This window comes from Eucalyptus grandis, chromosome 6 (assembly GCF_016545825.1).
Source record: "Eucalyptus grandis isolate ANBG69807.140 chromosome 6, ASM1654582v1, whole genome shotgun sequence".
NCBI lineage: Eukaryota > Viridiplantae > Streptophyta > Magnoliopsida > Myrtales > Myrtaceae > Eucalyptus > Eucalyptus grandis.
Window position 1 is genome coordinate 49,113,035 of NC_052617.1, and position 14,972 is coordinate 49,128,006.

The following is a 14,972-nucleotide window of genomic DNA, read 5'->3' on the forward strand; positions in this document are numbered from 1 at the left end:
ATGCACCCTCCAGTAATGAACAGAGTAAGTATTTAGATGAAAATTATTCAGCAATAACACGCACTTCTTGTGATGTGATGTGATGAGATTTGGTGCAACTTTTGCTTCCCAACCATTTAGCACAGCATTATCCCTCAGGAGTGACAGTGAACGTCCAACTGGAAAAGCTTGGAGTCATTTGATTTTCCTGGTTTTAGAAAATTGAGATCATACTTGCTGTGAGTAGAGTTCTGAAGGATTGCGAATGGAGCATTGATGAATTGGGTCACTGTCGAGTGATTTTCCCCATTTCCATGAAGGGGATGATTTTAACGTATACCAAGCTGAGTGACGGCTCAAGTGCATGATATGGCAAATGGGTTGTTTGCTTTAATTCTCAATGTGTTTGTGAAATCTATTATGTTTCGAAATTCCCCTTCTTTCAGGGGACACTCTGCTCATGATCTGCTTTTTTTGCTTTAAATTATGACTTCCTCTTGTGGTTCAGTTGCCAAAGTTTGTTATCCATCTTCTTATGATCGCTCCAGTGCTTGCAGTTGAACCTTCAAAATCTCAGGAAGCTATCAAATGGTTACAATTAGCTTCAACAGCTGGCCATGTCTGTGCGCAGTACCAATTGGCACTTTGCCTCCATCGAGGCTGTGGCCTGGATAGTAATTTAGTGGAAGCGGTATGCTGCTTTTGTGTCTTTTGGCCTTCTTTTTTCGGAAGGGTGTGTGGCTGTGTAAAATTCAAGAAAAATATCTTTCGCTTATAAGCTTCTGATGGACTGTGTAACCACCCCTTTCCCCACTCTGTGCACAATGTTGTCTAATGTCTATACACAGATTTTTTGCTGGTTCCTTCCTAATTCTGATTCTGTGCTTTGGTTGTCTGAAAACTTGGTGAATTTAACAATGGTGACGTTTGAATGGACTGAAGAATCAGATGTGGACATGCATTGATGCTGTTGAGGGCTGGAGAATTTGATACTTGTAATAGGCTGCCTTCTGTCCTATTCTTTCATTGTTTCTGAACATCATAAAGTACAAGTTAAAGAAGAACCTCAGTGAATTTAGGTTGAAGTTTAGGCTTATAATAAATCAGTAGATGTGCTGACTAGTCCTTTTATTTTGCAATACTATGTCTGCAAATAATTCGCAATTGTCCATGATCAAAAAAGAGTTCGCAAGTGTTGCAATAGATCCACTGCTTTCTTTTAACTTGCTTTTATCATTTTGCCGCTTTTTATTAATCAGTTCTTTTATCATAGGCTAGGTGGTATCTGAAAGCTGCCGAAGGTGTTTACGTGCGTGCTATGTACGATGTTGCACTTTGCTACTCACATTTGGGGAGGGTTTACACCGAAATCGGAGACAAGCTAGAAGCTGGATGATTGAGCAGCTGATTGTGGTCAAAGAAAAGCTCAATTTGAGCATGGGCTGAGCCTTTTTCAGTGCGTAACAACTACAGGAAATGTTGTTTTCATCATCCAGCGTGATAAAGCTACCCAATTTCATTCGGATGTTTCATTTTACCATTTCAAAATGATGAATAATGTATGAGAATGGACATCTGATAACTGGATTATCAGTTTTGCTTACTTGGACTTTGCTCTCTTAAGGGAATACAGAGACTGATGGGGGCTTTCTCACACTCTGGCAGGAGCATGAGATGCTGAAAGCTGTTGTATGCTTGGAACTTGCTACTCAGGCTGGCGAAGAGCAGCAGTTCCCCTGAAGAATGTAATTCTCCGACAGCTGTCAGCACGCCAGGTGATTGTGTGATGTTTCTTGCTGACAATTGGTGTGCTTTGCCTTCATCTCGCTGAGGTAGGTGTTTATGAACTTAATGGTACATTCATTACCATTTACCGGCAATATGTGGGGGGCTAATTTATTGTTCTTTTAGTAGCGTTTAGATGGATTTCACAATTGTTAGCTTAGCTAGGAGAATCTGGTAAACCCAAACACGGAGTACATTGCTTTTGGGTCATCTTTCTTCATGTGGGATCGATAATGGCATGTACTGACGATGGCTTAGCTATTCACTCTGAATGCATAGGTTGCAAGAAATTGGATACAATTGACCTATGAAGAGCTGCAAGCTCTCTTTTTTAATCAGTTGAGTGACTATTGTAGCACATCATCTGTGGAACAAGTATATGATAGTTACTGATTCCAGAAAAATTGCAGATAAGGTTAATTGCTTGCAATTGGCTCTTGTGTCAACTAAAAATCTTGAGAACAGAGGTGACATTTGATTGCCCTTCAAGCTGTCTTTAGAATTCTGACCAGAACAAAAAAAAAAAAAAAAAAAAAGCTGTCTTGAGAATGTATAATAAATTTCTTTCGTGTTGCACTTTCTTTGGTTCTCATTTCTGATGCTCCATATGTGTCAGGCTCTCTCTAGGACAAGAGTTGTAGGCATTCAAGTTTCTGAGGGCAAAAGAGACTATTATGATGGGCCTAGCTGCTAGGTGATGGCTTTCCCACTTGTGCTCCCTTACTGCACCGTGATGAGGCTGATCTTTGCTAGTAGTTTCCAAAGTGTGCGTTGTAGTAAAGCGGACATATGGTTTTATGTCAAGAGGGTTGAAGTCCACATGAAACCCTCGCATCTAGTATGACAAGTTTGCCAACTCTATAAAGTCAAAAATGGTCGAAGGAATTTTTGTGAATGATGATAGTTGAAACCTGAAAGTACTTAAGGGAAGAGCTAAACTCAACAAGGGCACTTCTGGTCCTCTCCATGTTTAATACCTCAAGTACTAAATGCGGCTCTAGGACAAAATGCTCAACTCTTTGCCTCTTTCTCGTTGGTTGCTTTATGTTTATGGATGCTTTTGAGGAAGAATGAATGTTTGTTCGTTGTTGAGAAACTGTGCTTCTAGTGGCGATCGACTCTTTAGACAATCTGACACTCATTCATGTATGTCCTGCGAGTGCATATCATCAGTATCAGGTGTCGCTGGAAGAACATTAGCCAAACTAATCATCCCTGTCACATTGAATGGACATGATATTTGAGTATCTTCATGGCCTAGTCCTTGTAAACTTTCATCTAGATTCAACATCACTTTTAGACATGGATCTAGACAGATCATAGCACACTGAAAATGTTAGCTTCTGCATCATTATACCGAGGCTCTCTACATTCCCAAGGCTATTGAAATGCTAAAACTGCATAAGAGTACTATTACACCAAATTTATAGCTCTTAGTCACCAAAATACGGTGTTGTAGATAGATTTATTTAGAAATGAATTTAGCAATGATAAGACTCCTAAATTGCTAATTAGATACTCAGATGCTTCAAGTTTCTATTCGTCTTCACAAGGAAGTGTCTCTTAGGAGGTTTGAAGAACATCAAACCCGGCGAAAGAGGGGAAGCAAAATAGCAAAAGCCATAATTCATCTTTGCAGCACTCGTTTTTAGTCCTGTTTTGCTCACACTACCAAAGTCAAGGTTTTTTCAAAGAACGGAACGTATCGCCGGGAATAGATATAGTCATTGGCACCTTAAAATCCCAAGTTTCTTTTTGTTTTCCTTAAATTAATGCTGGTTCGATGAATATGTGTTTTGTGTTGTGCCTGACATTCAAGAGAAATGGATCTGTCCTCACTGTCTGGGATTCGTACCAATTTGCATCTCAATTTGTTTGACATTCACGCGATCACATGACAGTGTTGTGTCCTCTGTGTTCAGGACTCTAGTTGTCGGTAACTCTGCTGTCCCTTTTGTGTTCCTTGGTATGTTCTTCTGTTTAGGTTCTTTTCTTTTTCTCTTGGATCTGCTGTATGATTTCGGAAAAAATTCTTTTATCTCCATTCTGATTATTGCTCATTGGATGGTGCTCTTTTCAGTGAATGGGTAATATTCGATTGGAACCATGTTATTGGAGTGTAAATTACAGAGTATGTTTGTTGCTTGTGTAACTAGCTCTCTCTTCTAGTGTCGATGTTTTGTCTATTGCTAGTGAATTTTCGTCAAAATTTTCAAGACTAAATTGACATTATTAAAAGGTTTAGGACTAAATTGGTACTAGTGCAATAGGTTTAAGACTTTTCTAACACTTTTCCTCATTATTTGCAGTACAAGTATATGATAGTGATTAATTCCAAAGAAATTGTATATTCGTTCAATTGCAAGGAATAGGTTCTTCTATTGATTTCATTACGAGCAGAGGCGTTAGTTGATTGCCCTTTAAGCTACCTTCCAAATGTATTATGAACTAGTTTCCTATATGACTTACTTCGGTTCTCATTTCTGTGTTCAATAAGTGCCAGGCTCTCTCTATGATTAAACTCGTAGGATCTACGTTTCTGAGGGCAAAAGGGATATTATGATGGCCCTAGTTGTTGGATGATGGCTTTCCTGCTCGTGTTCTCTTACCGCACTGTGATGAAGCCGAGGTTTGCAAGTAGTTTTCCCAGGTGTGCTTTACAGTAAGTGGACACATGGTCTGATGTAAAGAGGATTTGAAGTCCGCATAAAACCCTCGCAGTTTGTAAAGTCATAACTGATAATGGGAATTTTCAGGAGATATGACGATTGAAACTTGAAATTTGCTCATCGAAGAGTTCAATCCGGCTAAATGTTGAAGTCTTTTGCACGTTTGGCCTTCGTCTGATCTGTTGTTGAGTAACAGGAGTCTGTTGAGTGACGAGCTGGGTTATGACCGACACATGGTACATACGATGCCCAAAGCAGAGCTGTGGTGGTGATGGAACCACCAGGAATTGATGTAATTCCTGAAGTTGAGAAAGATGTACAGAGGGAGTGTAACATGATTGTCCGATCTTTCCCCGCAATATTCTTAGGCGAAAAGTAAATCCGTTTCACTCCGGTAATACAAATTATCTGTTATCCTCATTTAACGGTATCCCTAGTGGAAATTGTAATTGTTACTATATCATCATTGTTTCAGCGGAGCAATTTTTCACACACCCCTACGAGAGAAATACGGATCTGCTTAAGAAACGAGTCAGTTCATGTGTCACAAGACGAAACGAAGGGGGAGAAATATGATGGCATTTTGTTTCATGATAGGAGAGGAACTTTGAAATGGTAGACTTGAGTTTTAATCAAAGCAAATCCTAATTTTGTAAGCCAGTCCAATGAGGGAGAAGCACAACTTAACTAATTCAAACTTGATGGCAATAATCACGACAATCCAAACTGCACCTTCTTACATAATAGGCATCGATAAAACCCAAAATCCCACGGGAAACCATAACTAACCAAGTAATGCACGAGCACTCCCAGGCATCCGCGGAGACCAAACAAATCTAAAAGATGGAGAAAATACCTGTCCTCTAATTTTCATACGCTTTGACAGCAATTTGGCAGCACAACATCCCCTTAGTTAGAGACCCTAGAGCCCTTAAAAGGAACAGAACGGAAGGGCTAGCGTCCATAAAAGCATAAGATAGTCACACGCCATAGCATCATGGCAAATTCTATGTATAACACAGATCTTTGCCCAAGAATTACGAAAGAACAGGAGGAGGAGGAGGAGGAAGAAGAAGTAGTTATGGCAAATGACAGCAAGACAAAAAAGAAAAGGAATAGTTATGTCTTAGGCTTAGTGTAGGGTATGAGCCATCGACCAGGGCGATGCAGCCACCAATGAACAAATCATATGCACGATGCACCCTTCCGCAATGAGCAGAGTTAAGTATTTAGATAAAAACTGTTCAGCAATAACACGTCACTAAGTTATGGCATAAACTCATTCTGATATTCCATGCTTGAAACGAAGAAAAGGAAAAAATATAGCCTAAGTTTTCTTTGCCATAATTAGGTTTGCCCATGCCAGGATAGATTAGATAGAAACCCCACCAACCCCATAAACATCTCGAACAAGAACATCGACGACATTAGAGGGCTAATGGAGAGTGGCATTCTCCTTTGCAAAATCGTCCCGAGCAATGGGATTGAACCCTGCCATCCTCGCATAGGCGCGAGTTCACTCACGTCGAAAACAATGAATTGATTTGCCTGCGACTTCTTGATACGCGGGAATGGGAAAAAACTCACACTCACAGAGAGACAGAGCAGTAAAGATGGCGTGGTTTCCCTTTTCTATACATCATCTACGACCGTAACAAAAGACTCGGTAAAACTCAAGAAACGACGAATCAGAAAAGCCTGACCCAGTGGTATTGTCAAATCAAAAGAAAAAATCAGTAAAACTCCATCATCAAAAAACCATCTTCTCCGTCAGGAAGGTACGGAAGAAAGTGGAATCCTCCTCCATTGCGAGGGTGTCCCAGCGGCCGTCGACGGAGTACGAGCAGCGAGCGTCGGGCTGAGGACCGGCGACCCATTCCGGCGTACTGGCCGCGCATGCTTGGTGCGCCCTCTTCTGCGGCACCGCGTCGACGCTCGGGCCTTTTTCGCTGCACGGACCCAAGATCGCGCCAGCCATCGCGACCCTCTTCTCCTCTTTCATCGCGGCGAGCTTCCGCTTCGCGAGGTCGACCCTGTCGCCAAGAATGCTCAGGAGCGACCTCAGTTGGCTCTTCGACAAGTCTTTCAAGAGCTCTCCCTTCCCGCAGAGGCCGAGCTTCTTCTCCTTCTCCTTCTTCTTCGGGCCAGCCGATCTGTAGCGTTCGATGATGCGCCTGGCCTCCCCGCTATCCGGCGGCCAGACCTCCGGCGCAGTCGGGCGGTCGCCGCCTGCCGCCGCTGCCTCGGGAAAGACGACGACGCAGGTGTCGACGCCGCAGAGGACGGAGAACTCCCGGGCTTTCTTCATCAGGCCGTCCTTTCTCTTCTCGTACGCGATTCTGCGCGCTCTCACGTTGGGCACGAGTCCGTGCGGCGTTTTGCCTCGACCCATGATGCTTCGATCGGACCGGAATTTCTCTTGATCGACGGGAAAAGAACGCAGCACGGCGAATGGGTTTCGAAGATCTCGGGAGTTCAGACCCAGAAAGCGATGCCGGGGGCCGAACGCCGGCGATCTGGAGCGGAACGATCTGTGGGGACCAGGTCGTCGGAGAAGGCGGGGGCGGCGGTCTCTGTTGTTGTCTGAAGCGAGAGCTGACCGCGCGCCGACCGTTGGTTCGAAATTTAATGTATCTTTCCGTCGCTGAACAGGAAATATTTCCCGTCGACCGTTGGAGATTTCGAGGGTGTCTTTCTTGATGACGTCGTTCGACGACTTAATTACGGCTGAGATTTTCTTGAATAAATAAAAAAAGAGGAGCGCACGTGCGAGTTCGTTTTATATAATATGAAACATGAGGCAATGTCCACTATCGCCAGATGTCTGTAATCGCCAATTGCGATAGCCGATAGGATAGGATTTCGTTTCAAGCATCAGCTCGCCGTCGGTCGTGGGCCAAAGCGCGACTTTCCTGAAGCTTAACTCGATCGAGCGTGCATTTTTACGTGTATACGGTAGTTTTAAATGTGCCTTCATAAGTTGTGCATGCTAACCTTGTTCGGCTCTGCGGCTCGCGCATTGCATCTCAGGAGCTAGAGGAGCAAAATGGCGAAGCTTTCTTCTCAACTCTCTAGATGTTGCTGTAAAAAGGTAAGCCGATTCAATTTCACTTTTGCTTTTCAAAAGGATTTCGCTATCTTTGCAACTTTCTGATGGGATCTTAATATCCCGGAGTCAGTTTTGAGTGTTTGAATAAACAAAACTGTATCTGATCTGTGGGTGTTTTCTTCGACTATTAACATTGTGATTGTCGAATTTTACTTGATGAACATTTGTCGTGTTCTGATTAGTTTTTTTGGCGTTCTGGATCAATGTACCAAGCAACTTATTTATGGTGTCCTTCCCGAAGCTTGGGAGAAGCTTACATGCTTGTTCATTCAAGTATTTCCATGCTTGAGATTGTGGAGCGATCATTGAATCTTGCAGGTCGATTCTCTTCGTTCTCCTCTGTTTTCTAATTGCAGAAACAATTGTACGAAACCCCCTAGCTTTATCAAATGGCTCCTCAGTTGATGTTCATCGGAATCTGCTATTTGGATTAGCATTTGAACTCACTTGTTGGTCATTTTTCACATTTCATGTATTGCTCCGGTTCAATTCCCGATTCTCTCTTTCTAGAATTTGTTCTCAAAATTCAAACTTTCAGTTTTGTGGAGGAACTCAAGGATGTTGTTCATACGTTTGCCCTATCTTAAACTCATGATTGCAAGTAAGTCAATCTTTTAGAGACTTTAATGGGGTCAGCGAAACATAGTTAAAATTACATCTTTGCATTGGGGAAAGCAGGAGAAGGATGCCCTCATGGAAAACTTTCATGGCCAGAACTTGAGACTTGCTAAGATAAGGACATTTAATTGGAAATTGTCCTGTGATCAACGAGTGCGCAATGGACTGTAATCTGCTGCAGGGGAAAGGCAACCAAGGGGCATTTCCAAAAGAATTGCAACATCGTTGCAATCGACTAGTTACAATTATATCATCAAGTTTCTGTTATCCGAATCTCCATCATCAGCTATGGAGGAAATGTAGAAAATTTATTTACATAAACAACTAATCAATCAAGAAGAAACGGATCCATATATGATTGTAAAACACCGAAATCAATAAACACAGCAAAATTAAAGCGTACCTATTTGAGCCATTGTTTTACTTGAAGTAAATAAATCAATCGATAACCGTTTAAAGTAATCCTACCCTTTTATAGGCTAGAGAGGGGACTTAGCCTACACTTTGCTACTCAACTAAGCATGTTATTAATAGATATCAATACCCAATTCAATCAGAGTTAAACAAATATTGGAATATCCATTAACCCGATTACTTAAAATAGAAAATCAATTAATTAATGTAAGCCGATATTATAAGAAATTTCCAACAGGAAAATGATTCCACCTTGCTGCAGGTCGTGGTTAAAATGGAGGAAGAAACACCAGTGGTAGATGGTGTCTTGGAGTCATTGGATTCCGAGGATCCTCTTCAGGGAACAGTTGCCACAAGAGGCCAACTTATCGAGCGGAAGGGGACGGTAGTCACTTCTTTTATGGTTAATAATTTGAGTGATTATAGTGGCACATTGTTTGTGGTAGAAGGATTTGATAGTGACTAATTCCAAAGAGATTGCGGATTAGTTTAGTTCCATGGAACAGGCTCTTATGTTGATTACATTATGAGCAGATGCGACGAATGATTGCCCTTTATGCTATCTTCTTAATGTATTATTAACTAGTTTCCTGTACAACTTTCTTCGATTGTCATTTCTGATGTTCCATGTGTTAGGCTCTCTCAAGACTGGAGTCATAGCATCCAAGTTTCTAAGGGCAAAAGGGATATTATGATGGACCTATTTGTTGGATGATGCTTTCCTGCTTGGGCTCCCTTACCACATTGTGATGAAGCTGAGCTCTTCTCATAGTTTTCCCCAACTGTGGTTCAAAGTAAGTGCATATATGGTTTGATGTCAAAAGGGTTTGAAGTCTGCTTGAAACCTTCGCAACTTGTAAAGTCATAAATGGTGATGGGAATTTTTATGGAAGATGATAGTTGAAACCTGAAACTAGCAATCTGGTCCTCCATCCAAATGTTCGCTCCGACTGCATGCTGTAAGTCTTGCGAGTTTAGCCGCCTCCTGAAATCAATCATGAATCTAGTTTTTGAATCAACAGAGCCTGTTCAATGGTGAGCACCAGCGGAGTCATGGCCAACAAATTCTTTGCCATGCAGAGTTGTGGATGGGAACCGCCAGGATCAATGTTATTCCTGAAGCTGAGGAGAGGGTAAGATGCGCAAAGGAAAGTGTTACACAGTTGCCCAATGTGTCTCTCTGCCGCCCACTCGACCACCTGTGGCGGTGTCGGGTTCACAAGGTGGTTGCGCTTGGCTAGGCATGGCAACTACCCAGTGAGTGAGTGTTCATCACCCGATGTGATTTTCCCCCTTTTTTTTCAGGCAATCTCAAAAACTTGCCAGGAGTCTTTCTATGTTAATCTATTTTTTTTCATAGGCACATGTCACGGCCAAGAGGTTTTTGCAACTAAAAGGGCCGCGCCTTTCCAACCTAAAAGGGCCCAACAAGACTTCTTTTGGAACCACGGTAGACCTCTCCTTAGGGGTGTGCACGATCGCTAGGATTCCCAACAAGACTTTTCGGTTCCCACGGTGGCGGAACTTTCCAAGGTGGGAACCCAAGGACCCGCTGGCGAATTTATATACATATAATATAAAAACACATATAATATATGAATATTATATATGAAATTTGTCAAATTCAATTGAGAATTCTTATGTAGCCAAGAGACCACCAAAGCTCATTAGTATTGGTTTTATCTTCTACTCGATGTGGTAGATATGGTGGTGCGACAAGGCACTTCATCATCCACATCGACTAAACATTTAAAAGTTGATCAACATGGCTTTTATGCTTAAAATTAAGAGTGAAACACATAAATTATGATTAATATTCACGGTCTCACGTGTAGTATAAGAAGGAGTGCCTTCCTCCTCATTTATATCCATCTAAATATTTCAACAATAGAAAGGCTCATTCTCCTATCATTAGTATTGGTAATTGGTAGATATGGTGATGCGATATCATCCAGAAACTTAATCTCTCCCTCCTCCTCATTTATATCCGATCTAAATATTTCAGCGAATAGAAAGGCTGTTTCTTTTCAAAGCACCTCTCTAGAAACTTTCCGAGAGTGCGATTGACCCTCTTGAGCATTGTGTGCAAGTGTCGATCGAGCAAGGTTTGGCTTAGGAACTTTCTCTCCCTACAATCCAAGTGTATGATCCATCGAGCAAGGCTTGGCTTAGGCTGGCTTAAAGTCAAGCAAGAGTTGGCTTAGGCTGGCTTATAAAACTTTCTCTCTCTACAATCCGAGTGTACGGTCGATTGAGCAAGGCTTGGCTTAGGTGCCCTGATGATCCAAATCGGTCGAGAAGTGCCCAAGTTGCCGCACGGTTACAATCCCAATTGATTGGCCCGTGGCACACACGAAACACTCAATCAAACAAAATTTAAAAACCTAATTAATTATAACGTGTTGGTCATTCCGAAATAGATGACGTCATCAAAATAGATGACGTCATCGATGAACCTTAATTACAGTTAAGATTTCCACAAATAGATGAGATAAAAGAGGGACACATGGGAGCTCGTTTTTTATTATTTTATTTTCTCCATTCTTCCATTGCTCCTCGCACCCGCAATAGTAAGGAGCGGCGAGCAGAATGTCTGAGCCAAGCAGAAGACAAGAGCGGTGATGTCTGCACGTCTGAGCCAAGCGAAAGACAAGAGCGGCGATGTCTGCTCATCGGTCAATGCTGATTTTGTCAACGCCTTCTCTCCCAAAAATCGATTCTGTCTAGACAGTTTTTTAGTTTGTGTTCCCTTAGCACTGTGGTGAAGCCGAGGTTTGCAAGTAGCTTTCCGAGGTGTGTTTTACAATAAATGGATATATGATTTTGATGTAGTCCGCTTGAAACTTGCGGCTTGTAAAGTCAAAATCGGTTGTGGGAATTTTTCTGAGTTATGACATTTGAAACAGAATAGTTATGGCCAACAAAGATAGACACAATATTACTAATTAAAATTTGATGGCACAACTTAAACTGTGCCGTCTTACATCATAGTTATCGATAAAACCTAAAATCCCACATGAAACCATGAATAACCAAAGTAGTGCACGGGCACTCACAGGCTTCTGCGGAAGCTAAACAAAAGAGGAGAAAATACCTGTCCTCTAATTTTTTACGCTTTGAGAACAATTTGGCAGCGCAGCGTGCAGCACAGCGTCTCCTTACTTCGAGACCTTGAAGCCCTTGAAGGACGGGACAGAAGGGTTAGTTTCCAATGAAAGTATTATATAATCACTCGCTATATTATTGGTAGAGGTTGGAAATTCATGTTGACATCTTACAATCGCATCATGTCAAATTTCATGTATGAGACGGACCCAAGAATTACGAAAGAACAGAAGGAGGAGGAAGGAGGAAGAAGTAGTTATGGCAAGGAGTAGTTATGGCTTAGGCTTAGGCTCAGTTTAGGGTATGAGCCTTGGACCAGGACAACGCAACCAACAACGAACAAACCATACGCACGTTGCACCCTCCAGCAATGAGCAGAGTTAAGTATTTTGATGAACATTGTTCAGCAATAACACCTATTTCACTAAGTTATGACCTAAACTCATTCTAACATCCCATGCTTGAAACGAAGGAAAGGAAAAACTGTAGTCTTCATACGATTCCTTTGCCGAAGTTAGGTTTGCCCACACCAAAATAAACGAGATAGAACCAATGCTCCGTGTCAAGCACAAGCCCATCAGCCCCATAAACGTCTCGAACAACAACGTCCAGACATCAGAGGGCTAACGGCATTCTCCTTCGCGAAATCGTCCTGAGCGATGGGATTGACGCTCCCATCCTCGCATAGGCGCGAGTTCGCTCACAGCGAAAAGAATGAATTGCTTTACCCGCGACTTCTCGGCATGCTGGGGATGAGAAAAAGATTGCGATGAAAGTGTCAATTCCAGAGAGCCAACCCACACCCATAGAAAGACAGACAGAGCAGCAAAGATCGTGTGGTTTCCCTTTTATTCATATGGATTTCAACTTTTCTGTACATCATGATTCATCTCCAACTGGGAAGAAAAAAATCCCTAAGAAAAACTCAAGAAACGACAAGCCAGAAAAGCCTGACCCTGTGGTATTATCAAATCAGGAAAGAAAAATCAGTAAAAACTCCATCGTCAAAAAACGGTCGTCTCCGTCAGAAAAGAACGGAAGAAAGTAGAATCGTCCTCCTCCATTGCGAGGGTTTCCCAGCCGCCGTCGACGGAGCAGTACGAGCAGTGAGCGTTGTTGGGCTGAGCACCGGCGACCCATTCCGGCGTACCGGCCGCGCACGCTGGTGCGGCGTCTTCTGCGGCACCGCGTCGACGCTCGGGCCTTCTTCGTTGCACGGACCCAAGATCGCGCCCGCCATCGCGACCCTCTTCTCCTCTTTCACCGCGGCGAGCTTCCGCTTCGCGAGGTCGACCCCGTCGCCGAGAATGCTCAGGAGCGACCTCAGTTGTCTCTCCGACAATTCCCCCAGGAGCTCTCCCTCTCCCGCCCCGCCGAGGTCGAGCTTCTCCTTCTTCTTCTTCTTCTTCTTCCGGTCGGCTAAGGCGTCGCGCGATGCGGATCTGTAGCGCTCGATGATGCGCCTGGCCTCGCCGTGATCTGGCGGCCAGACTTCCGGCGCAATCGGGCGGTCGACGCCGGCCGCCGCCTCGGGGAACACGACGACGCAGGTGTCGACGCCGCAGAGGACGGAGAACTCGCGGGCTTTCTTCATCAGGCCGTTCTTCCTCTTCTCGTACGCGATTCTGCGCGCTCTCGCGTTGGGCACGAGTCCGTGCGGCGTTCTGCCCCGACCCATGATGCTTCGATCGGACCGGAATTTCTCTTTGATCGACGGGAAAAGAACAGAGCACAGCGAATGGGTTTCGAAGATCTCGGAGTCTAGCCCGAGAAAGCGATGCCGGAGGCCGAACGCCGGCGATCTGGAGTCGAACGATGGTCGTCGGAGAAGGCGGGGGCGGCGGTCTCTGTTCTAGTCTGTAGCGAGAGCTGACCGCGCGCCGACCGTTGGTTCGAAATTTGATGTCTCTTTTCGGCGCTGCAGAGTGGAAAGTAAAACATCTTCAGTCGACCGTTGGAGTTCCCGAGGGCGGCTCTCTTGATGACGTCATTCGACCACCTTAATTACGGCTACGATTTTCTTAAACAATTAAAAAAAGAAAAAAGAAAGGGGAACACGCGTCCTTATTTCGACACCTTCAACCCTGATGCCGCGACGAAATGCTTGCTGAAACGGCGAGTCGTAGTTTTTCCAGGGGGTTTCGATCGCTCTTTCCAGCTGGAAGCGATGGAAACGTGGAGGGAGTTCGATGTGCGGGAGGTTGTTCTCTTCGTTCTCGGGGATTCAAGTTCGTCCATTTTGCTGGCGTTGCATAGGTCGGACTTGGACTCGGCATCGAGTGCTATCGCGAATCGAGATGTCCCTAAATCGTTTCCGTCTTCCAGGGGCACGAATCTTAGGAGCTATTATGCGAATTCCTTGGCATTACGAGCTTTTGTTGAGCTCCTCAGTTGATGTTCATTGGAATCCGCTGTTCGGATTAGGATTTGAGCTTGCTTAACGGTCAATTTTTCACACGATTGACAATGATCTGCTACATGGAAGAGGCTGCCGAAGGCAACTTACTGAGCGGAGGAGACGAGTAGTCTCTTCTCTTTATGTCTCAAATGGTATGCGAGCCCCTCCTCACATTCTAATAGTCTCGACTTTAACTTCAATTTTAATTCTACTCCAAACTCTTTGTCCTATAAAAAAAAATTAGTCCTTCTTCATGTTACAAATTTTTAATTGGAACTGGACTTAAAGATGGAGCTTTTTATGGGATAAAGATGGTTTAGTTGCGGGGAAAAATAATTTGAGTAGATTTGTAACTGGAATTAAATTAAAGTTGGGTCTTTTTTTCTCTGGTACTAGGCCAGGCCCGGCCCGGCCCAGTTTTATATGGTGAAAGAGTTCTTTTTCCCTACTTTTCAGCCCTTTTCACAATGTAAAAGATTGTGTTGAAGTCAGATAATGCTTTTGAAGACATATTCTGGCCATTCTTCGCCGTCGCGTCCGTATATCTATCGCCCCCGCGGCAACTACGCTGAAAATAGCACTCCGGGATACCAATGAGAAAAGCATTATTAATAGATCTCTTTTCCATTAGCTGCAGCACAACCATAGTATCGCATCAAGCTCCACGATGAATCTCCAACTCCCACGATCGGCAACAAGTTGTACAACCCATTTTGGTGGGACAAGAAGGGTTTCATACTAGACCTTACGTGACATTATTGCAAGAAATATTATGAAGCAAACGTGTGAAAGGAGAGTGACATGTGAAAAGGATCAATGAACGGGAAGTTATTATCTCGTAAATCGAAAATAAATGTTAATTATTGTGTATAGATACCAAGAACAATAGGGTGAG

At 43.5% G+C, this 14,972-nt stretch overlaps 2 protein-coding genes, 1 long non-coding RNA gene and 1 pseudogene across 3 annotated transcripts; 2 read left to right on the top strand and 2 right to left on the bottom strand.

Moving 5' to 3' along the window:
* Positions 1 to 1,810, top strand: LOC120294514 (annotated as a pseudogene).
* Positions 1,811 to 6,183: 4,373 nt separating this feature from the next.
* Positions 6,184 to 6,825, bottom strand: LOC104414145 (agamous-like MADS-box protein AGL82). The gene has a single exon (XM_039314641.1). It carries the CDS (start codon positions 6,823 to 6,825, stop codon positions 6,184 to 6,186), a length of 642 nt encoding a protein of 213 aa, XP_039170575.1.
* Positions 6,826 to 8,818: 1,993 nt separating this feature from the next.
* On the top strand, positions 8,819 to 9,986 carry LOC120294715. The gene is made up of 4 exons (XR_005551956.1): positions 8,819 to 8,959; positions 9,211 to 9,368; positions 9,597 to 9,835; positions 9,935 to 9,986. It is a non-coding gene; the product is annotated as an uncharacterized LOC120294715 (long non-coding RNA).
* A 2,717-nt stretch (positions 9,987 to 12,703) lies between these two features.
* On the bottom strand, positions 12,704 to 13,357 carry LOC104417014 (MADS-box transcription factor 4). The gene has a single exon (XM_010028341.2). It carries the CDS (start codon positions 13,355 to 13,357, stop codon positions 12,704 to 12,706), a length of 654 nt encoding a protein of 217 aa, XP_010026643.2.
* Between the last annotated feature and the right edge of the window lie 1,615 nt (positions 13,358 to 14,972).